General features: G+C 41.5%; 1 protein-coding gene across 3 annotated transcripts in view; it reads left to right on the forward strand.

Moving 5' to 3' along the window:
* Positions 1 to 24,461, forward strand: part of LOC109407474 (uncharacterized) — a 49,472-nt gene extending 25,011 nt beyond the window's left edge. For all 3 annotated transcript variants that reach the window (XM_029867622.2, XM_062857024.1, XM_062857023.1), the window contains exons 8-12: positions 10,261 to 10,536; positions 10,601 to 10,898; positions 11,338 to 12,113; positions 12,180 to 12,326; positions 21,703 to 24,461. In XM_029867622.2, coding sequence (XP_029723482.2) covers positions 10,261 to 10,536; positions 10,601 to 10,898; positions 11,338 to 12,113; positions 12,180 to 12,326; positions 21,703 to 22,967 — 2,762 coding nt within the window. In that variant the 3' untranslated portion in view covers positions 22,968 to 24,461. The remainder of the gene's footprint in view (positions 1 to 10,260; positions 10,537 to 10,600; positions 10,899 to 11,337; positions 12,114 to 12,179; positions 12,327 to 21,702) is intronic.
* Positions 24,462 to 25,859: the final 1,398 nt, after the last annotated feature.

Genomic DNA, 25,859 nt, shown 5'->3' on the forward strand with positions numbered 1-25,859 from the left:
CGTAAGTGATCGTTCCAAGTTGAAAGAAAAGAGTGGTGATTACAAACAACGACGGTTTGCAACGTGTTTTCCGCACGAGACGAGACGAAAGAAGGGACCTACTACGGGAGGCCGAATCGGAAATGGTTGAAAGCCATGAAAAGGTCGAAAGGCAACAAACGGAAGTTACAATAAGCTGAAGTTGCAAAGACCAGTCACTATAAATCGCTAAACAGCAACGAAAACCCACGAATGCGTGGATTGTTCAAGGCCAGAAGCTTTAAGATAATTAAAAGAAACTATCAGTATCTTATATACCTAGCTCTATGATAACAGAATATCGGTAAAACGGGGGAATCACGTTATTGGCGGAAGTAGGCAAAATGCGTAAATCAAAATACCCAAGTGGTCATTAACTCCACCATTATCCTGAACGCAAAATCTTTTTTTGTTAACATTGTTTGGCTAGAAATATTTAACATCCCAATTAAAACATATCTGAGAACTAAAATCAGGATCCTAGATATTTACAAAAATCAATGAGCTACGAAATGTTTCCCGTTTGGCAGAACATCATTCATGTAGTTTTTAGCAGAATAGCATAATGGGTAACTCTCGCTGAGACCGGCCCACTATTTACCCACAAATGTTCAGGGTGGCGATTTTCTGAAAGTCCTCGCTAAAAAGTAAGGAAAATGCATTAGGTTACTCAAATTGATGGACCCCCCGTTAGTTAGATCCACAACAATTATTAGACCCCTCAATTTTGGTCAAATGGTGGCTCATTGAAACCATTATAACTCAAAACTTTCTCCAAAAAAACACCTCAAAACGAATTGTTGTTTTAAAGAGGAAAGATAGAGCAACTATTTACAATAATAAAAAATTGGGTCGGCCATATTGATTTTGGCAGCCATCTTGGATTTTTATACCAAAACATTTTTTTTCACCATGATGGGAACCACCGATTCTCAAAATTTTTGCATCAATTGAAAGCTGAGACATTTATACATACCATATCATATTTTTTTCTACCAATTTTGATTAAAAATGTCAATTCCTTGATGTTTACTTAGGCTAGCCAAGCCAAGTGTAAATAACAATTCTGAAATGCTTTGATGTTCATAAATAACAGAAACATGTGTTTGATGAACTGATTGAGATTTGAATGGCGAAATGAAATCCATGTTTTCCACCGGAGCGGGAATTGAACTCACGACTCACAGACGAGCGCTTCTATTCCTCTAAGCTACGGATCCACTTGACTACCTTTACATCGGCTGATGGTGACATGGTTTGTTTCTTTTCATTATCTAAATCTCGGTCGAGATCAGATGAACATCTGATTCCGTCAGGGTTCCTTTTAGGAACTTTTTTAGAAATATCTTTTGGAATGCCTCCCAGGATTTCTAAAATAAAAACCTTCCTTTTTTTCACGGCATTTTTCTTGCATTTCACCCCAGATCTCTACAGTAGTTTCTCTCAAAATATATCTCAGATGTTTCGGAATTTCAGAAATTCCTTCCAGTGTTGCTATTGGGGGTTCCCCAGCACCGGGTTTTTTCCCAGAGTTTCTGCTTTCGGGGTTTTCCCAGAGTTTCTGCTGGAGTTATTTATTCCTGGGATTTCTACTAGAACTCCTCCCGGCATTTCTTAAAGAGTTTTTAAATAATTTTCTGCTGGAGTTCTTCCTGGAGTTTACCCTGTAATTTCTTCAAGAAATTTCCGTGAACTTTCTTCTAGAGTTTCTCCCCGGATTTCTATAGAAGTTGCAGCTGGTGTGTTTCTTCATTTCTGAGATTTGTTTCGGAGATTCTCCCAGGATTTATTTTAGGAGATACCTTCGGGTATTGATTTTGAGACGTCTCACAGATTTTTTTAATTTTTTATTTTGGATTTTCTCCTAAGATTTTTCCTGGATTTCTCCCGGAGTGCCATTTGGCAATTCCTCAGGAGCTAATGATCTGGAATTCCTCTCGTGATTTCTCTCAGAGGGTTTTTAAGATTTACTTCTCAGTTGCACTAACGGTTTTCAAGGCTTTCCTGAGATGGTTGTTAACAAAAAAAAATTGCCAGTGATCCTACTGAGATTATTTTTTGAAGGTTTTCTCGAGATTACTTCCAGTCAGAGTGCATCACGGAATCTCTACCGAAAATTGTCCGGAGGTTATGGGAACTCCTTTTGGGATTTCTGTATTAGTTACTTCAGTGATTCTTACAGGGGTTTTTTCCAGGAGGTTTTCTCGGAATAAATACGAAACTACGTAGGATAACCTACGAACTCGGAGGAATCACCAGAGGAACTTCGATAGAAACCCAGAGGAAAACTGGGCCATATCGGAAAAATGTTCTAATTGTTGTTGTAATTCCGAGAAGAAATATTATGGAAATTCAGAGGAGAAATCTTAAAAGAGATCCTGCGAGAAACAACGTTTTTTTATCACTTTGATTATTTCACTTACGGTACGGTAATTCACCAATCGTTGAACGGTTAGTACCAGGGGGAGTGACAATAGTTTTGCAAAGCCAAAACCCCCAAAAAAAGCTGAAAGAAGACGAAAAAACCTGGTAAAACTTTTGCGGGTTTTAGCGACTTTTTGGGTATTTTTTCGGCTTTTTGAGGTTTTTTGGCTTGGTAAAGCCATTAGCCAGTGTCTCTTCCCCCGGTTAGTACTGAAATACTTTTTTTTTATTTGTTTTTTTTTTCGTGCATAATTTCACGATAGTAGAAAAATACCTAGTGGTCGTCTAGATCCAGTTATTACCCATACTTCCCATTGATTTTGATTTCCCTAAAATTCTATTTTTTAAGGGAAAACAAAACACTTGTATCGGATGTCTATAACCTAAATGTTGAACGCATCCTTAAGCTGGCTCCTCCTTATTTTGATCAATTCTTGCTGGCTGTTGAATGGTTTAAATGTTTTAAATCAAATATGATCTGTTACAAGTTTGTCAGAATTTCATTTTTAGTGAAGTTTCAGAAAGGTTAAGGTAGGGTTCTTTGGGGGTGTCGGGATTTCAGGGATGTTTCAGAGGAGTTTCAAGGATTTTCAGGGTGTTTCAAGAGGGTTCCCGAGGGGATTCATATGGAATTAAAGGCTTCTAAAAAAACGAACATCGTTTTCAGCCAGAGGTTGTATTATGCCTCTCAAGAAAAATCAGAATATGGCGATTATCTGCCTCTGGCTTCTGCTATTAGCGCGACAGTCACTAATCATAACAGCATCACCAGATTTAAAAGTATATAATTCCACTATATGGGGTTTGACAGCAAGAACACTCATTCCACTGAGCTACTCTTGCCGTTCGTCACAAATTGTTTCGTCATCACTTTGTTTGTTTTCGTCACTTTTGTTTTTGGCGGGAACACTTTTTCTTTTGTTTTGCCTTGCGACTGTCATGCGGCGGTATGCCTTGCGAGCGTACGACCGCCGCAGGACTCTAATAAAAGATAAGCGCGACAATATAGCCTGAACGAAATGTAACTCCGTAACTCTAGACATCGGGCACGACACACATAGCGAGCACCAATGGATACAAGGAAGACACGTTCCTTGTGAAAAGTTTCATCACTCGGAGCGGGAATCGAACTCTCACCCCATAACATGGTACGGTTATACGCTTGGTGACGCTAACCGTACGGCCACGAGGCTCCACGAGTTTTCAGGGGGGTTTCAATGTGTTTCTGGGTTTCAGGTGTTATCAGGGATATACCCATCCTAGAACGACACTGGAACCCCTAAAACCACCTGGAACATACCTAAAATATCACGGAACAACCCTGAGACCCCTGAAAACCCATTGGAACGCTCATGAAATCCCCTGAACACCATGAATCGTCCCTGAAAGCCCCTGGAACGCCCCCGGAAACCCTTGATACCTCCTAGATCATCCCTGAAATATCGTGGAACGCCTCTGATACGCCTTGAAAACATCCTGGAACATCTCTGGGACCAGAGATGGCATAGATGCACTGACAAACGGCTCTGCGATCACTTCTTCAATAAAATGACGAATGAGGCCTGGCAGCAAACACACACCACTTAAGGCCCCTTAGCGTGTCATCGAAAAATGGCTTCTTCAAAGTCATTGACCGAAATCAACTTTACACAACATTGCACCAATACATATTTATAAAAAATCGACGCTTATCTTATTCGATAAAATAATCAATTTCACACGAGATATTCGGCATAAAAATGTATTCACACTACTTCAAATACAAGCCTCTTTCCAAGTAATCACGATTACTAAGCATTAGTTCACTCGAAAGTAGAAATTTTTAACGATTTGTTTCGAACGCACTCAAAATGTGGTCGGCGGTGTTTACCACCCACCGCAGTACCAAGGGAACGTTCAAAAATTACGTCCAACATTTGGGGGAGGGGGGGGGTCTACTAAAGTGTGACACTACGTGTATTAGGTATATGGAAAATGCGTGACAGAGGGGGGAGGGGGGGTCTAGATATCCCAAAAATTGATGGACGTAATATTTGAATCTTCCCCAACGACGACGGCGGCAGCGCGGTGATGTCTTTTGGCGCGCACAATCATCGATCATTGCACGCAGTGATGTCGATTCTGCTGGCCAAAGCATCAATGAAATTGATCGAAATCAATTAAAAAATCCAGTCAAACACATTGGTTATGCGTCATCAAATCAAAAATAATTTGTGGGGTGATTATTTTTTAACTTTTTTACCACAATTGTTAGTGAAATAAGCAAAGCATTATAATTTACGAAATCTTCACCAAGCGATCCGCCAGCACTGCTGTTGCAGCAAAACATAAACAGTGGGAGAGCGTTCCAAAATAATTCGATCATTCTAGCTTGTTACATAAAAACTCTAACATTTTTCGTGACATTTGGATATGTTTCCTTGTTATTCATTGAAGTAGAGTAGTTTACTGCTTGATTTGCTTTTAAATGATTCATATTTTCGAAATATTTACATTGGAGGTACCGAGACAAAGAGGTACTATTTTTGTTAGTTTGTTTATGGAATTGGTATAGAAAGGCTACACAACTACTATCGTGGTTGATGATTGTTTGGAATAAGAATCAAATAAGAAGAGCAAAATTTGAGCTGACACGCTAAGGGGCCTTAAGGACAAACGTCTTGAAATCCCGCTTCAAAAGTGCATCAGAACTTCAAAAAAAAAAAAAAAAAAAAAAAGGTTCAACCAACAGTGCATTTGATTATTCTGTTCTTGCTCACTTTTATGTCGTTTTCGTTTTTGATTCAGTTTCAACCTGGGTTGGAACTGGATGAGATCACAGTTGCAACCCCAACCCGACTCAGGTTCGGTTGTGATAAAATTTGTTTGACGTTTGTTTGTTTACACATTTTCCACCGATCCAGTTCCAACCCAGGTTCAAAAACGAATTCGACATTAGTTAGCTTAAAATGAGAAGATCAGGTACGCTGGTTTTGTTTACGAAGAGATTTGTGCGCTCGAAATCGCGAGTAGGTGCCAAAGTCAGCAATTGTGGCGGCCATTTTGGGATTCTAAGAAGTCTGTCCTTAATCTTAAAATTTTGCGTGAGCCTTAAACTCTCACGTGTCAAAGGGGCAAAGGTCACATCAACTGCGCGAGACACTGCCTTTGGCGTGAGAATCGCCTCACCTGAAACTTCCTGGTGCACCTTTTAAACCTATTGAAAACCCTTGGAATGCTCCTGAAACCCGCTGGAATACTCCCCAAAACCCCCGGAACGCCCCTGAAACCTCCTGGAACGACCCCTTGACTGCCCCTCTTGGCATGTCAGTCCCATGTCATTTCTAATGCGAATCAAAATGTTGTCTCTCACGAGCTCATTTGAAATAAATTTGATATTTTTCTCGCGTCATTTCACAGCTCAATGTTCCACGAAAAGTTTATGCATGGATTGAATACCGTGCCATGCCCTAATACCGTGACCTTAAGGATGCTCTTCACTTCAAAGAGCCCTGTAAAAAGCAATAATCCATGTTTCTTGATTTTTCAAACGCTATATTATTGCTTATTGTGTGTATTATGTATAATAAATATGATTAATGAAATTTCAAATGTTTAATCCATTGCCTAGAGGTTTGTGCAATTGATTCATAAAATAAAAAGTATCAATAATGTTTTCAGTTTGCAAGTTTTAGCCGAAACACGGTATTTGGAACACAAAAGGAACCATGCCCTAATACCGTGTATTGGTACTTTGCACTCACATTCTGCAAGTATTTTTAATTGCTTGTTTTTGTAAATATGTGCCAAATTTATCACGCATAACTTGAGAAGGTTTAATATGCTAATGATTGAACTAGTTACTCAGTTAAAGAAATAATACACTTAGTAAAATATTTGAGTTTTTTTGACAAATACACGGTATTAGGAGGCAGAGTGTGTTCGAGGTGGCGTCGAAAGTCAGCAGAAAAATGCCGCTTCTTTTCGGTTCGGTAGGTACCGTCGCGCTATCGTCGTCGTTCCCCGTAGTAGTTCAGTGTGTTCAAGGTGGCGTCGAAAGTCAGCAGAAAAATGTCGCGCTGTCGTCTTTGGTTTGTGTCATGTGCGTCGTCGTTCTCCGAGCCCGAGGTAGAGTCAACATTGAGTTCGGGTCGCGCGTGGTCGTTGGGATAGTTGGGGGAAAGTTTATTTATTTATTTTTTGTTTTGTGTTTCGGTATTGAGTTCGTGTCGCGCGTTATCAAGGGCACTTTAACATAGTAGCTAGAAAACGGAAGATCCAGCGAGTGGCTTGAACGAGTGAACATGCGTGATAGCCTGAGGGACTTTCTCGTGTGCTGCAGGGGATAATCCGGTGAGTTTGTTCCTTGTTGTTTGTTGTTTCTCTCTATATTGCCTCTATTTTCATTAACTTCTTGATTCATAATAGTTGGTAGCTTGTGTCTAATTTTAATGTATGTGTGTATGTATCTGTTCAATATTCTTTCATCGAGCTTGTATAGTTCGTCACCATGAGTGTCGACATGTGTTTTGTTTTCGTCAATTTCCAAAATTGCATCTTGCAAATTATCACTTCCTCTACCTAGTTCTGTTTGTATATATATTTTAATTATTTATTTATTAAAGTTTGTATATATTACTTATATAAATCTTTCAAGAATTTACGCAGCAAGCACTGTAAAGTTCGTCACTTCAAGTGTCGGCCAAAATTCTCGCTAAACACATTTTTTCAATGAAATTTCCCTATATTATTGTACAGTCCGGCACTTCAAGGTGCTGACTTCAGTTTTTTGTATTACAATATGTTTCAGTATTTCTTCCCTTGAATTGTGCGGTCCGCCACTGATGGTGTCGGCACCGAGTTTTGTCTCAATGTATCGAGTCCATGGTATCAGAGGCAAGTATCACTGCGTACTGGTTCACCAGTTCTCTAAATTGCGAGGTGACGCAAGATCTCTTTCGTTTCTTAAGACATTCTCTAGATTCCTACTCAGAATTTTCAAGGACTCACCATTCTTCCCAACTGTGAGGTGACACAACTCTGTGTATATGTGTTTTGTGTATGCTCACGGTTACATGCATTACATCGCTTACCAAAGCGAATCCTGATTTATGTAACTATTGATCCCGCCAACTAACAAAAACTCCTTCCCGTGACAACTGTGGAGGGTCCAGTAGTACATACAACCTCTAGTAGCAACGGTTGTCAAACTAACATTCCTTCCCTTCCCCGGTAGACCGTAAGGACGTGGCCGGCGCCGTTATTGACCCAAAAAAGTTTGAGCTTCCGGAACGTGTACATTGAGGAAGGTGCGCTAATCCCAAGCCCATCTATTGGTTCTCTGTGCAATTCCGCTAGCTCTGGTCAATCACGGAGTAGCAACTACGAAGTGTACGGTCACCAATGCTCATGCTCATGCTCATGCTCAAATACACGGTATTAGGTGGCACACGGTATAAGGGGAATGCCACGGTACATTTTTTCAAAAATAATTGGAGTTATAGTGCAAAACGTAGGCATTTTGAAAAACAACATGGGACTGACATGCGAAGAGGGGCAGTTGACAACTTGTACAACGCTCCTGAACCGGAACTATTGGAACGTCCCTGAAACCACATATAACGCCCCTGAAACGCCCTCTGGAACGCCCCTGGGACACTTGAAATTCCCCGGGACACCACTGAAACTCCCTGGAACGCTCCTGAAGCCCGCCCAAACACCTTAGAATATCTCTGAAACTCCTCAGGGACTGGGACTTCTAAACCTTCTGGAACACTCCCTGGTACGCCTCTGAAATCCCTTGAAAATCCTGGGAACGCTCCTTAAACCCGCTGGAATACCTCTGATACCCCCAGGAACGCCCTTGAAACCTCATGAAATTCCCTAGAGCGCCCATGAAACGTCCCAGAAACCCCTTTAAAACTTTTGCATTGCTTCTGAATCTCATTGGAACACCATAGAACGTCCATGAAACCTATTGGAATACCTCTGAAAGTCCCTGGAACGCTTCCTTAACCCAGACATGTCCAAACACTGCACTGCACGAGGAGTCGATGCTCAAACACACCACCGTGGGTGCCAAGCCACCACCTAGCTCTCCGTGTTTCAGAACGAACACGCACCGTGTCTGGCTCAACACCGGTGTCGGTGGCGGTGCTCAGGCACTGGGCACGGTGTTTGACGCTTCGGGTAACACGGAGCCCGAGTGTTTCCGATCATGCAAAACACTCGTGCGAGTTCAAGCGCTCGGTGCCGTTCATTCCCCAGCACCAGTTGCAAATGCTGTTGGTCGACGACGAGAGTGAAGTACTTGGCGGCTCCTTTAGTGTCTTTCTCGTCCCTTCAATCGGAAACACTCGGCCTCCGTGCCCAACCAAAACTGAAACACGGAGCCGAAACTGAAGCTCGAGTTATAACACCGACACGAGTGTTTCGCCAGTCGCACTGCGTGTTCATCAGTAGAGGCTGAACGAAGGTGGTGATATGAACACACACAGTGGTGTGTTTACGGGCAAACACGCCACCGGTGCGGCACGGTTTGGTGTTTTGCCCATGTCTGCCTTAACCTCTTTAACACATTTGTAATGTTCCTGAAATCCGTTGAAACATCCCTGAAACTCTCAGGATTCACCTTGTACATCCTGGAATGGCCCTGGTACCCCCTGAAACACCATGGAACACCTCTGGAACGCCTCTAAAACCACTGAAACTCGCGGAAGTTCCTTGAACACTCCTGGAATGCATCTGGGATCCTCTGAAGCCCCTTGCAATCCCCTGGAACAGTTATGAAACTCTCTAGAACCCCCTGTGACGCCCCTGAAACACCCTGATGTCTCTAAAACCCTCTGAAACCTGGTGGAATGCCCATAACACTATAGAACGCCAATGAACCTCCCTGGAATGCCCCTAAAACCCTTTGAAAACTCTTGACGGAGAGTTTCAGTTCCTGAAACCTTCTAGAACGCCGCTTTTGAAACCTCCTAAAGGATCCCTGGAACGCCCCTGATAACGCATTAACCATTAAAACTCCGTGGAACGCTCATGTTAACCCATAAAGCCCCGTGGGCCCTAACAATGGTAAACCACTTTTTGTAATATGAGATGAACCAGCCAACGGCTGAAAATCTCATAAATAAAGTGAATTGAATTGAATTGCACTTTTTGTAATTATGGTGTGATTTTTTTTCAGCAAAGCGATACAAAATAATATCAACTGCAATTCCTCCAATTATAAGCCAATACAGTGTGGTTAGAGGCAGATTTGTGAATTTAAAGTATGCTATGAAAATTGAAATAAGATTTCTTGAAATTTTACCTTAAGGTGAAACAACAAGAAATCCCATTGCAATTTTTCATGCAAACTTTAGAGGCACAAATCTGACGAACGAAGCATCGAACCAAGCCGCACTTGATTATCCTGGCTTTGCTCACTTGCAAAAAGAGGCAGCTTTTCCAAATCGAGCGCATTTGTTTACGAATTTTCAAGATTTGTGCTCTTGAAAAAGTGAGTAGGGGTCCTAGTCGGCCATTGTGGCAGCCATATTGGTATTCTTTGAAGTTTCTCCTTAAGAACTGTGCAGTTTTCTTGTCTTCAGCGGTACACCATTTTAAATAAAAAGTTTTAATGGAAGATATATATAATTTTGTTACTAAAGCAGTGCAATATCGTGGCACTCATGTAAACGCATCTATAGTCGTTTACATTGGGACCCTAGCCTGATATCTGTAATATTGCCTATTCGACCTTTTATGCCACAGCCTTTTACGATTCGGCCCTATGCACCGATCCCGAAAAAAGATTACATCATGCTAACAGGAGATTTTCTTGTTTCTAAACAGTTTGCAGTACGACCCTGTGGGTTGGCCACCTGTCCAAGTTGGTTCAACAGGAGGAGCTCTCGGATACGTTCGGCAAATATGGCGACATTGTTAGCATCGATCTGATTCCGCCCCGCGGATGTGCATTTATCGTGATGAATCGTCGCCAGGATGCGTACAAGAGCATGCAGAGTCTGAAGAATCACAAGATGCACGGTCGGACCATTACCATTTCCTGGGCCACCGGCAAGGGTGTCAAGAGCAAGGAATGGAAAGATTACTGGGACATTGAGTTAGGTAGGTTGGAGTTTGATCGAGGAAGTTTACCTGGTTTCTAACGCGATCCTACATCGTTCCGCAGGCTGCAGCTACATTCCGTGGAGCAAGCTGAATCATAACACCGATCTGGAAAGCTTGGAAGAAGGCGGAATGCTGGATGACGAAACCATGCCGCAGTGGATGAAGGACAAGATTGCCAATGCTTCTAAGAAGAAGGACGATGAACCGGCGGCCCTGATTAACCCGTTGTATGCCGTCGATACGAGTCAGCCGCCTCCGCCGGCTGCTATGATGGCTGCTGGAATGACAGGCATGGCTACGTATCCGATGGGAGCCGTTGGGGCTGTCGGAGCCGTTGGCGCTGTTGGTGCCGTTCCACGGTAAGTTCACACACACAAGGCTCTACATCGTGTCCTTTGGCATTAATGCTTAATCTTATCGCCGAAGCGCTACCGTTCTGTCCATTCAACGCATTCTCAAAGTGCTCTTTCCACGGGAGACGGCGCAGTTTTTCTCCGCCCACCATTTATAATTTCGTGAAATTTCCGCATATCTTCTTGGTCAATATTGTTTTGCGCCTAAGTATTGACATTCTCCTCATACTGCTTTATCTTTCTGTGGTGAATTCATTATTCGGTCGCTCTCGCTTTCTTTCATCATTTTTTTTTTATTTTACGAGTAACAGCAAAGATCATCAGACAATAACACACGTCATGCCTCCTAATCCTTCCTGGACATTGAGATTTTTTCAGAGCTTTGTGTTTTTATAAAAATACTTTAATCTTCTACACAACTCAATCATTTCCTGTCTTCTCCTAGCTTGCCCATCATGGGACTTCCGATCGTGCCCGGTTTGGGTATCAACGTTCCGCCGCCGAACATCATGATGGCCAGCGGAATCAACAATCCACCGCCACTTCCGATGGCTGCCGGTTTTGGTGTACTGCCACCACCGCCGCCATCCCACGCGACCCTTCCCGGCGGCGGCGACGAGATGGACATCGAAATGGAAGACGAGAGCTCCAACCAAAGTCACGGTCACGGTCCGCCCGGAATGCCACCGATCAATGCGGCGGCACCGTTCTTCAATCAACCTCCGCCGCCGTTGATGCCACCTAATTCACTGCCGTTCAATCGGAATCAGCCGGACAACAACGAGAGAGGTGGTGATCGCGGTGGGTTCAATCGGAACGAACCGGATCAGGATCGTAGGAATCGGGGTGACTTCGAACGCCGCCCAGGCGGACGGGATCGGGAACGTGGAGGAAGAGACGATCGCGGTGATCGTAGTGGAGACAGAGATGGACGTGGTCGGAGGAACTTCCGTGATAACGAAGGCGGCGAGCGGAACGAGCGACCGAGTCGCTGGGGAAGCAACGATCGGAACAACTTTGGCGGTAATCGTGGCGGCAATGAAGGAGGTGGTGGTGGTGGTGGTGTTGGTGGTGGCCGGGATGAAAGACCGCTGTCCGAACGGTTGCGAGAGTTGGCCGGTGCGGACTTTAGTCAGCGCGGTGGAGACGGCAACGATGGACAGCAGTTTGGTGGCGGAAGGAACTTCCGTGGCGGCCGTAACAACATGAATGAAGGCGATGGTAAGTTTAGGTGGGAGAGATGTTGTGCGCGAATTTTTGTTAACGATTCTTGTTTTGTTTCAACAGACTTCAACAACCGCGGCGGAGGCGGCGGCAATGACTTTGGCGGTCGTGGCAACTTCCAACAGGGAGGCCGTTTCAATAACAACCAACGAGGCGGTGGACGGTTCAACAACCGGGGTGGTGGATTCATGCAGAATCGTGGCGGTCCAGGTAAGTGATTTGCATCACAATTAGTTTATCTATTGCTGTCGTTATGTAGGGTTTCGCCTGAAAAAATGGGTATCTTATAAAACTCTGTATGGGTCCCTCAACTAAGGGTTAGCTAAGGAAAAAACTGGGTGTTGATGAGTTCTGATACGCCTTAGTTTGCAATTGTTAATATTCTTACAAGTATTGGAACGCTGATTCGCAAGAGTGAGCAGAGCCTCTGACTCTTTTATGCAGAAGTACTTCTGGTCCAAGTGTACGCTCCCGGTAAAAGATGCCGAAAACTTGGGCTGCGTTTTCTATGAAGAGCTCCTTAGCTTGAGTTTGAGCTTGAGCTTGATTGACCGGCCGTAGATGTTACTCCAGCATCGCCAGACCAGCTACACTCACACAAGGAACCAATGAGGTTATCTGTTGGGGACTAGCAGGCATCTTCAGTGTGTGAGCGTTGGTGATCTTCTATTTTTAGGCCACAATAGCGCTTGCCTCGTCAGAGGGCAGGTCAATGTGGAGAAGGGGAAGGAAGTAATGATTGTAATCGTTTGTATCCACATCAGACCGAATATACCTCTGGGTCTGCGCAAACTCATGCGAATGTCGGAGTGTTGGTGGGATGTGGTTGGCAGAGGGTTCACACATTGTTGTGTTGATGCCAGGCGTAAGCTAAAGTGGCACAGTTCGCTTGATTGTTAACTTGTAGGCGTTATCTGATAGATTGACACTATGATGTGAAAGTTGGAAGGAGGGGAAATGGCTTTTCAACCATTTCTGGTTCTAGCGATGGCTATGGACATATACATAAATATATATGAGTTGTATATATAGGGAGGAGAGTATAGAGAAACTGAATAGAAACATACAAAGTAGAAGGAAAGCAACGGGCCAGGGATTGAACCCAGGACCTTCTGTACATATATGAATCAAAAGCGGTAGCCACTAGACCACCAAGCCCGTCGTTTCTATGAAGAGCTTCTTAGATACATTAATTCATCCTTGCCATACCTTTTCAGGGTGTGTATTACCTGAAAAAAAAACTGGAACTGGAAACTGATCTTATTTTCCGGAATAATCCGAAGAGAAAATCGATGAAGAGAAATCGATCATTGTAGATACGCTCGTATGATACTAAACCAGAGGTTCCCAAACTTTTTGCTACCGCGGCGCCTTTTGAGATTTTCAAAATTGTCGCGGCGCACCAACAACTTTTGACAAAGAATTTTAATAATTTAGAACTAAAAATATATTCTGCCTTCAATAATAGGAGTTTGTTCTTTGTGTTTTGGCTCAAGACCCAGCGGCGCACCTGAGAGATGTTCACGGCGCACCAGGGCGCCGCGGCGCACAGTTTGGGAAGCACTGTACTAAACGTGCGAACTTTACTACTTTACTTTACTTTACTACACAGAAGTAGAGTCCAAATAGTTTTATAAGATTGCAGGTATGAATAAAACAGTTTTTGAAATGTAGTGTTAGTGTGTTAATCTATAAATGCCACTACAAGGATTTTTCCAGAAATTTCGTCAGTGTTCTAGCATTGGGCAAGTTTGGCTGAGACATCGATTTTTGTGAATCGATTCGAATCGGACCAGCAAAATCGATTCACCAATTTTATCGAATGATTTGATGTTGTCACATCGATTCAATATTATAAAATGTTGCAAAACCATAAAATGATCAGTTTGCAGCATGGAGTACAAGTTCATGGGATGATTTCGTCCCCTTAACGTTTAACTTTTCGTCATTGAAATCATCGTCACCATTTGAAAGCAGTTTTTTTCGTTCAAAACAAAAGTTTTTGCTATGAAAATATATTCACTGTACTCCACATAAGGAATACAATGCAGTGAATATATTTTCATGATCCTTGTTTTGATTTGCAGCGAGAAAACTGCTATTTCAAGCATAATTTTTCAAATCGACGTATCTAACTTTTCCACTGATCTGAGTAAATTCATGGTCAATGTTGACGACCATTTCACTAAAATAGTTTTTTATAAAAAGACTTTTCATAAGTTTTTTCATGCTTAACATCACCAGGGATATTGCACGCACTAGGTAAGGAATAAAACCTACTCATTCCATATCATTTTCACAATTAATTTTGACAAAAATACACATACACCGGGTTGGTTCGAGATACGTCATGCCAGATACGTCGCTTTTGTATGGTGCCAGTTTGGTGTATCTGTTACTTTTGATTTTGGCTAGATACGTCGTTTGGTTTTTTTCATATATCAAAACGGTGTATCTATCAGTAAAGTTGTAAACATCAAAATAGTTAGATACGTCGTTTCAAAAAATATGCTTAGTTAAACAAATTAAGCAATAAATCATCAAACAGTGATGTGGATTCTTCAATTTGCTTTATGAATCATGCATGCAGTAGTAAACCCGGATTTGTTTACATTCTCGAGTTACGTCGGATTGAAAAGTTATGCTTGATTTATTTTCCGAAAAAATGATGAAGGATGCTTGAGCCTTAATGCTAGAACTAGGTAACAAGTTTTGCAAAATCGCTAGAAATTTGTCAATTGAAAACTCGAAAACACATATTAATTCATATTCCTTAAGAAATTCCTGGAGGAATTCCTGCAAGAATACCTGAAGGAAACCCTGATGGAATCCCTGGAGGAATTCCAGGAGCATTTCCTGGACGACTCCCTGGAGAAATTCTTGGATGAATGCCTGGAGCATATTCTGGAATAAATCTTGAAGGAATCCGTGGATGAACACCTGGAGGAATCCTTAGAGGAAATCTGGGAAGAATCCCTGGAAAAGAAACAACTTGAGGAATTTCTTGGAAGAATCCTTAGAGAAATTTCTGGAAAAAAAATGGAAGAACTCCTGGAGGACTTTTTGGCAATGACTGGAAGATCTTCTGGACAAATTCCTGGCGGAACTCCTGGAGAAATCCCTAAAGAAATTCTTGAAGAAATCCCTGAATGAACTTTTGGAGGAATTCTGAGAGGAATCCCTGGAGAAATTTCTGAAGAAATTCCTAGAGGAATTCCCCGAGAGTTATTTCCGGAGGCATTCTTGGAGGAATTGTCGAAGAAATTTCTGGAGGAAGCTCTGGAAGAATCCTATGAGGAATTCCTGGAGAAATTCCTAGAGGAGTTCCCAGATGAGTTCCTAGAGGAAACCCTAGAAGAAATCCCGGAGGAATCCCTGGAAAATTCCTAGAGGAATTCCTAAATAAATTCCTGAAAGAATTTCTGAAGGAATCCATAGAGGATTTCGTGGAGAAATTCCTGGAGAAATACATGGGGTAATCCCTGGAGAAATTCCTGGTGGAATTTCCGGAGGAGTCCCTGGAGAAATGCCTGGATGAAATCTTTGAGAAATGCCTGGAGGAATACTTGGAGGAGTACCTGTAATGATTCCTGAATAAATTCCGTAAGGAATTCCTGGTGGCATTTCTAAAGGAATCCCTGAGAGATTTTTTGAAGTAATTTCTGGAGAAATTGCCGTAGTATTGTGTGGGTATTCCTAGAGGAACTCCTGGAGGAATGCCTGGACGAAGCCCTGGAGAAACTCCTGAAGACATGTGTGTAGGAATTCCTGGAGGAATCTCTAGATAAATTCCTTAAGAAATCTCTAGAGGAATTCCTTGAGGAATCCCTGTGTTGCGGGGTGGACTTTCTTTGGCACGAATAGACAAAAATGAAAGCAGCTTTGGTTCGAGCAGCTTCAATGCTGAAAATACATCATTCATTATACTACAAACTAATTAATTATAAAAACTCTCTTACATTTTGCTATCTTTACTCGCACTACGTTCACCTCTTACCACAACAGTTTACTTGCTGCTTCGGCACTGAACCGTGTTGCCAGTTTCACCAAACTCAAATCTCTCCCAACATTCCATACGGAATCCCTGGAGGAATCCTTAGAGAAGTTCATGTAGGATTTCCTTCAAGAACTACTGGAGCAGGAGGAATTCCTGGAGGAATCTTTAGAGAAATTACTAGAGGAATTCTTGGACGAATCCCTGAAACAATTTTTAGAGGAATCCATGTATGAATTCCCAGAGAAATTCTTGGAGGAATCCCAGGAAAAATTCCTGAAGAAATCCAAGGATCAATTGCTGAAGGAATTCTAAGAGGAGTTTCTGAAAAAAATCCCAGGAGGAAGTACTAAAGAAATCGCTGAAATTCCAAAGTAAATCCTGAAGGAATCCCAAAAAGAGTACGCAGAGAAACTTTTGGAGCAATCCCTGTAGCAGTTCCCGAAGGAATCCCTGGAGAAGTTCCTGAAGAAACACCAGGAGTAAGCATTTCATGAGGAATTCCTAAACAGTTCCTGGAAGAAGTCGTTGATTAACTCCTGGAGGAGTTTCTGCAAGAATTCCAGGAGGAATTCCTGAAGGAATCCCAAGAAGAGTTCTCGGATTCTCTTTCAAAATAATCCTGGAAGATGTTCCTGAAAGAATCACATAATGAATTCCCAGGTAAATCCCTGGAGGAAATTTGTGAAGAAACCCCACGATGAATCCCAGAAGCAATCCCATGAGGAATTCCTTGAGGAATCTCACGTGAGCTTTCCTAGCCAATTGGGTTTTTAAATTTAGAATAATGTTTTGAGTTTTTGATTTTATACAAAAGAGCATCTTTTTCTGAGCCACTATGATTTTTTTCAGATTTTTAGAACTTTCTTTTCATAAGTACCTAAGATCAATAACAAAGAATTTTTTTGAAATCACCTTTTGACAGATGGGCAACTGCTTGACAGCTCCGCCCAGTACAGAATGCGATGAGGGGTGATTCGACAAATCGCTCCCATACAAACTTCAAATTGATTTTTAAATAGGTTCCCGGGCACCAAAATTCATGAAAATTTGGATTCCGGCTCAGTTTGGCATGCAGATTCAGAATATGCAATTATCTCAACATGGCTAAAGAAGTAAATTCCTGGAAGAATTTCTGTAGAAATCCCTGGATAAAAATTTGAAGAAATCCATGTCTGCAGTAATTTTTGGACGAACTATTGAAGGCATACCTGGATGAAATTCTGGAAGGAATATCTGCAGAAATGTCTTAAAGAATCTCTGGAGAAATTCCTAAAGGAAACCTCGAAAACAGCACTTGAACAATCCATATATTTTTGACATCCGATGAACGGGATGACAGTTAAGCACAAAGGAATTTGTTAACGTTGAACCATTCGTCATTGAAATCATCGTCATCATCAAACATAAGGAAAGCAGTTTTTTCGTTCAAATCAATCATTTTTGCAACAAAAATAGATTCACTGTATTCCACATGAGGAATGGCTGCTTTACTAAATCTGGAAAATGATGACGGATGCTTGAGCCTTAAGCACCACAGGCACTAGTGTTCGATCACTTTGACGTTTGCTAGTGTACACGATGCTGAATGATGCAAACAAAAATTACCAAGTGATTTGTGTAGTAGTGTGCGTGTTAGACAAATGTCTAATCGAAATCCATCATGGCCGACAGTGTATCGCGCGGTTCTACCAGGTGGCAGTGTGCTCATGAAAATGACACCAGGCAAAAGTTTTTGATCAATTTCTTCTAAGAGTTACGTCTGTTTGTCTGTGATCGTGGCATTTGTTTTTTTCGTTTTCTTATAACTGCTGGTGTTCTTCTTGATGATTCCTCAAACAATTCCACCTGAAAATTCCTCCAGGAACTCCATCTGTGTATTATTTCTGGAGTGTTATCTGGGGATACCTAAAAAAAAATCATGCTGAAGATTCCTCCAGCGATTTGAATTGGGGATTCCTTCGTTTTCAAGAAATATCATTCTGGAATTTCTCCTATAAACACATCTTGGTATTCCTCCAGAAACTTCCATATGGGTTATTCTACGAATAAAGCTTTCGCTCGATAACTGAGTTATACGAACTAGAACGCTATTGCCTGTAGGTAGATCGCTACAATTACATAGAAAAATCCGATGGAGATTTACTAAATACATCCTAAGGATTCCGTAAAGGAATTCCTGGAGAAAGCGCATAAGAAACTCATGGTGGAATTTCTGGTGGAACTTCTAATGGAAATCTCAATGCAACTTCTGGAGAATCTGCGTACGAACTCCTACTGTATTTCCCGGAGGGATTTCTGGGGCAATTTCAAGCCTAACTCCTAAAGGATCTAAATTCTTAGGAAAAGCGAAAATCGGAAAGCGGTTAGCACACCGAGAAAAATTTCTACTCAATGACTGAGTTGGTCTTACTCAGAAATCGAAAAATCCTTTGTTTTCTTACTCAGTTTCGGCTAAAAGTGGGACAACCCATTGGCAATGGGTTGTCCCACTTTTAACGGAAACTGAGTAAGAAAACAAAGGATTTTTCGATTTCTGAGTAAGACCAACTCAGCCCCTGAGTAGAAAATTTTCTCTGTGCATATATTTAATCCTATAAGATAACCCAGCCAGCAATTTGATTGCTATTTCGAAATTGCAACTGAAATAGTCACACTTATATAGCACCAAAGAAATCGTATTCAATGCACGAAACAAGCATATACATACTAAAGTGGAGGCCATATCGAAACATATATACGATTACTGCGATTCCATCCATCATGATTTACGATTTCTCGAAAAATTTCTACGATTTCACCGATTTTCTCCGTCTAAATATACGATTTGCATGATCTTATTACGATTGAGTGTACCGATATACGACTCAAGATTTTCAAATAAAAAAAAACAATCCGTGTTCGATGGGAATCGAACTCAGGTCCTTTGATTGAGAACTGCGCGTTATCTCTATTGGCTACATTGCCAAGTTGGAAATAGAGAGTTCAAAGTGAATGGGATGAAACGAATAAAAATTAGCATGATACGGTGCGGGACTTGTGGTGGGAGCGTTGTTGTTGTGCATTGAGTGGCACCAAAAGTGGTGCCGTGCAAGAGGCCCGGAATTCACATCGTTGTTGGAATCTATACATCACTTATTATAAGTCATCTGCTAGTATGAAAACCTATATATTTGGTCAAAATTATTGCTACCATGGTTGGAATGTGTCGACAACAACAAAAATATAAATTTGTGTTGAATACCATTTTTTCTTTTTCCCCATCACACAAATATGTAAACAAAACCATTTACGATTTTCGAGATTAAGATTCGACTATTAAAAGTGCAGTAACAATCATATGCGACTGTAAAAATGAATATACGATTTCTACGATTTCATTCATTTCGTATACGACGCAAGTGTGACGCAAACGATCAATATACAACATTGTTATAGTTGTATACGATTTCACCGATTTCCATCATACCTTTAGGTAGCAAGCTCGATTTAGCGGATTCATATACGATGTGAAGCGACGATTTCCACGATTCAAAGAAATCATATATACGATGCTAGCGAACTTGCAGCTTGACACTAAGAATGTATGTTTTTTTCACGATTCTATCCGATTCTGTGCGATCCTACCGATAGTATCTCGCACCTTTTATGATCGGAGACGACTATATGAAACAAAATCGCAATTGAAATTTGATTTGGCATGAAATGCGATTTAACGCAATCATTGTCAACAAATATACATATTATTATACAATTCTGATTAAAGATATGAAAATATACGATTTTTTCCACACAATGATTTACGATATGTGGTTGGCTGGGAACCTAAAGGAATCTTATAAGAAACTCTTAACAGGAATCAAATATGGAATTCTGAGAGGAGTCTCAGAATAAACTCATAAAGGAATTCTCGATGGAGCGCATAACGGAATTTCCATAGAAACTACTGGTGGAAAATAAGAAATATGTAGGTGAATTCCAGAAGAAATCTTCGTAGGAATCTATACAGGAATCTAATAAACTCATTCAAAAGTATTGCAAGACATTTTTTTTTATTCCTGTTCGGGTTTGTCACTGCGACCAGTTTTTAGATCTATTGTGACATTACCCGTATCCTTAGTGTAGTGCATGTCGCATTACTCAATTGCCATTGAGGGGCAATAAAGTATGGATTTTGATACAGTTTTTGTTTTGTTTTCTTAGAAAACAAAACAAGAGTACTGATATTGGCCATGCATCGGAAACCTAGCATCACCCTTGTTTTACTGCTAAATTCTCCCCAGTAAGAAGTGTAGAACCCGGGTTTTAACATTAGCAGCAATACCATTCCAATAATGGAGCATATGTTCAATAACAAGGATTCTAGTATGTTCCTTGCATACCAGCACTTACCTGTCTTTGAAGAGTTAGTACATACATGGATCCCTAACCCGATTTGATGTCCTTTGCATCAAGTTTAGCCTCGAACGGCGAGGTTTTTAACTATCTGCAAAGTAAAGTTGGTTAACTTAGTTTTATTCAGAGACCGTAAGCCACCACGATACCAGTGACAAGGACTAAATACTATGATTCCTTGAATTGCCAGAACGCATATTCCAAAATTGGAAAAGTAGGACGACACTAGGTTTCGGTAGATTTTACTCCGTAACTCAACACGAAAAGGTGATCTACCCACGTTACGGGCTCCGTTAACGATCGAGCATTTTTGAAACCCCCTCAATCATTCATCCATCAGCACGGGTCGCCTGACACCTTGGATTGGGGTTCCCTGTTTGGTGGACTTTTACCCCCGGAACAGGGGGTCCGTAGTGCTATTCTAAGCCGGCAGCTACACGGGCATGGCAAGATAAAGTATTTCAGAATCGCACAAGGCTACTGAGAAGAATTCCAGAAACATTTTCAGAGGAGTTTCAGAAGGATCTAGTTAAACAATCTCAAAATAACTTCTGGAGGAACCCCTAAAGATTATCTAGCATAGTCCCATGAGATCTCTGAATTCGCGTTGCAGACATAAGTCATGTGGTTCTTATATTGTTGGTAAAGAATTTACATAAACTTATGTACAACATATGTGTTGCTCGTGAAGGCTATTTTATAGAAATCCATATAGAAATCCTGGAAGCACTCCCGTGAAAACCCTAGGAAAAATTCCTGCAAAATTTTTGTTATGAAGTTCTGGAGGTACGCTCATACAAATTTGGACAATGGATTCCCAACCTAGCAGAAACTGACGCGCATTCAAGTGTTCGATAAAGTACCTCTTTCACATTTCAATCACATCAGTGTCGTTCATAGTGCAGCTTTATTCTTAGGCATCTCATCTTGCGGACCCGGTTAGGGTGGTGCTTTGAATCCAGTTTGACTTTCTATTCCGCAGAATCGTAACTTGGTCTGTGGCTTAGTTAGTTAAAGCGTCGGCCCAGCCATACGGAGTCATGGGTTCGAATCCCACCAAAACAAGTGGGTACCTTCAGGCGGTGTTTTTTTTTCTCCTGCTTGGGTGAGGCGAGTTTGCTGTTTATGCTTTCACTTGTAGCGCTCAACGTTCTTTCGGGTTTAAACAATATCGATCTTCATTTATTTTTTCCGCAGATGGCGAAAACATGCAAGCAATGAACATAATGTCGTTGCTGAACATCGATCCATTCTTCGGTGGCAACAACAACGACCAAGGTGGTGGTGGTGGCGGTGGTGGCGGAGACGACGATCAACAGCAGCAGCGCTTCTTTGATCGTGGCAACGACGGTGGTAACTTCAACAACCGACGTCAGAACAACTGGAACGATGGTGGTGATCGTGGTGGCAATCGCGGAAACCGTGGCGGTCGAGGCAACTGGAGAGACAACAACGAAGGCGATGGAAATGATCGAGGAGGACGCTTCGGAAATCAAAGGCGAAACGATCAAAGGAATCAGAGAAACAATGACTTTGGCGGTGGAAATCAAGATGATCAGCAACAGATGCAGCAGCAGCAGATGCAGCAGCAACAACAACAACAACCACAGCAACAGCGACGTGATGAGCAACCACAGATGCAGCAGGGTGGCAAAGGTGGTGGACAAGGATTGAGGTGGGATGAGAATGATGAAAATTGGGATGATGACGTTCCGGCAGCGCCGAAGCGTAATGCTGATCCGCCGAAGGAAGATAGACAGCAGCCGCCGCAGCAGGAACAACAGCGTCACCACCAACCGCAACAGCATCAGCGTCAGCAACATCAAGAACATCGGCAAGGCGGCAATCAATCGCGTATTGACGATGGCGGTGATTGGGATGAACCTCGAGAGGAGCGAAACGAAGGCGGAATGAAGAAACAAGGCGGTGGTGGAACTCCACTGTTCGATGAAACACATTCCGGAGAACAACATCAACAGCAGCAGCAGCAACAACAACAGCAAGAACAACCTCCACAGCAGGAACAGCAGAAACTGCAAGAACAGCAACCACAAGAACAGCATCATGATGAGTCGATGATGAGGAATCCTAGTCCTCCTCCGGCGGTACGAGAACCGGAGCCAGAACCGAGACAACCCTCGCCAGAACAGCACCGGCCACAGCTGTATTCGCCGTCGCCTCCTCCTCGTGCAGAGCCACCACCAGCTGCCGAACCTGCATTTGACGCCTCTGCTTCGAATCCAGAACCCACCCCGGCGCCAGTGGTTTCGGAACCTCCGCAACACATGGAGCCTCCCCAACAGATGGAGCCACCGCAACAAATGGAGCCTCCTCTACAGATGGAGCCTCCCCAACAGATGGAGCCTCCACAACAGATGGAGCCTCCAGCGGCGGTGCCTTCAGATACGCCGTCGGCGCCTGCAGCAGAGGAATCCGCCGCTCCATCTGGCGAGGACGCCTAATCGGACACACACAGACACATTCTCTAGTGCATATATGAAGAAATTATCACTTCTACACGGTAGGTTTAAACGAGAAACTGAAAAAAAAACCTCTCCCATTTTTACATAGTTAAGTTCTATGGAAAACACAGTTAGATTTAATTTTACTAAACTTAACGAATGAATTCGTTTCCCCCCGATTGATTTGTTCTAGTTAGAAGGCATGTAGGAATGGCAGTTTTAAGTTCTGAAATCAAACTTTTTTAATATATTTAAACTCGAATCTTATCACATACACCCAAACACAACTGCATTGTTTTTCTATACAATTTTTCGTTCATTGACGAAACTGTTTTGTTTCTTGTGAGAAAGAAGAGAGGATAGGGGTCATCCCATAACATACCATAGCGACGGAACAGCTGGCAGAACGTGATGAATGCATTATGAGAAGAATTACACACAGAAGTACATAATTTTGATTCAATTTCTACAGCGTTCTGATCGCTTTTCGTTGTAGCAGATCAGAATTAACTGCTAATCTATCATTATCCCAATAATAAATCAAACAAAAATAAAATAAAAACAATCGAAATTATTCGTTATTTGATAAAATTTAGCAACAGATGAAAAGGGCTGTGATATTGTATCGTACTAAGTGTTATCGAGATTAGGTAGAAGCGTTTCATCATTTGACTCATTGGTTAAGGAAAGCACATATTGTAACCAGAAAATGTTAGAATAACTATTTATGAGCTAGGTTTTCCGTTTAGGTCAAAGCAATTAACTATTTTTTGTATAAAACAATAAATTCTTTAAAATGAGATTACCGTAAGAGAGCGTTGCTTGTTTATAAAAAGAACAGGTTTTATGGATTGATAAGGAAGACATAACGGAGAATGCAGCTACAAACATGCGGAGCGCGAAAAAGGTAGGTCCAAACTGCACCGAGGGATCGTCGCGGGAATTGCCCAGCGAGGGAGTAGCGGCGCGCTTGCACTCGAGTTGAGTGACTTGTGCAAGGTATTGTGGAACTAGCTTACGTTTACCTATCTATTACTTAGTGAAATTGATGATGATTTTTTAGTTTGAAATGACCGATATTTATAAAATGTGGAAAACTGTACGTAGTAAAGCAAGCAGCGAAATTAATCTAAAAAAAGTAGAAAACCAGAAGAAACATCGTACTATAATGCGAAGCGAATGATGAAATAGCTCTACCTAATCAGGGAGCGACACGGACAAGAGACGAAATATCACAGTAGCCTTTCCTGTAATCCGGAGGCACAGCCAGCCTGCTGAAACACAATCTTGAAACACAATATTTCCTTGCATGTAGATTTGTTCTCAACTGCAACAATTTACATAATATTCAGTAAACTGCGCAGATAACTTAAATATACAACTACGATGCATCAGCATGAAGAACAAAATAAAATATATGTTATCATAGCAGTAAATCAATATTATCCAATAAATAAACATTTACGTTACTCTAGAGTGGTTGACAAAAGACAACCGAGGTGTTTTTCTATTCGTATGTCTTTGTTTTTTTTGAAAGCCTTTTACATCTTCCATGATCTAACGAATCTCCACAAACGGTATAGACGTCTGTCGCCTAAACTTGTATCATTGAAATTATCAATTCTGCTCATTCTACGAGTGGAGTGACGTGACGCAACTTGACTGGTATTTGATCTTCTACCGACTTCTCGAACCCTCTAAGAAGAATACCCTCTTCTAGTGTAATCAGTAATGTACCTTGTAATTCTACCCTGTTTTGCTTATCCTTTGACAGATACAAATTTTCTGACTACCTCTTGTAATCTTTCTCAGTGTCAGTTATCCACTGAAGAAGTCATCGCATTCACCCGCGAATGCGAGGACTTCTTCACTGCATAAATGTCACATGTTACATTTCGACACTTTTTAGGTTTTTATGTCAAACGTTGATCGTTGAAACAAACGTCATATTTTGATACGTATTTTTGAAATATTTTGTCAACTTATGTATTTATATATATATATATATATATATATATATATTTCGATAGTTGAATTGCATTGAAGTCATTCAAATGCGACAATAGCTAAAGTTAGTATTGTAATTTTGAATGCGTTTTTCATGCGCATTTCTATTGTTACATGTGACATTTATGCGTCCGAGGGCTGCTCAGTGGATGACTGACACTGAGGAAGATTACAAGTGGTAGTTGAAATACGCGTATCTGTCAAAAGATAGGCAAAACAGAGGGAAATTAAAAGGTACATAACTGATTACATCCATTCGAAGATGTTTTGTTTGATTTTATGAACAAATTTGATCTTGTAGGTATTAACTTTTCGAACCCTCTAAGTAGAATCCCTCCTCGCTCGATTGAGTGTAATGAGTCTTCGTCCCTTTAAGTTTCGCCTTCTAATGCTTACCCTTTGACAGATACGCATACACCCGATTCTTTTTTTGCACGGGGGATGCGTACCGTACAAAAAAGTTTTTGATTTAAAATTCGAAAAACCGTGCAAAAAAAGTAATATGATTTCTCGACAAATCATGCAAAAATAAGAGTTTGAATTTTTTTTTGTATGGAATTTTTTTTTTGCACGGCCGTGCAAAAAAAAATCCGTGCAAATTTAGAATCGGGTGTATACGGATAATCGATTCCGACTTGTAATATTTTTTTAAAAGATTTTCAGGATTTTCAACCTCATCCTTGTTTACGGACGTATCCACTAGCGTGGGTCATCGGAACCGTTTTCTCAGATCAAAGCTTTTTTGGTTCCGTTTCGGGTCCTGAGTATCTGTGCAAAATTTGAGAACGATCGGTTGCGTCTACACTTTGCGCATTGCAATTGAAATTTGTATGGGATTTTGTATGGGAAAACATACTTTTTTTGCATATTTGTCATAAGTTGAAA

This window comes from Aedes albopictus, chromosome 3 (assembly GCF_035046485.1).
Source record: "Aedes albopictus strain Foshan chromosome 3, AalbF5, whole genome shotgun sequence".
Taxonomy (NCBI): Eukaryota; Metazoa; Arthropoda; class Insecta; order Diptera; family Culicidae; genus Aedes; species Aedes albopictus.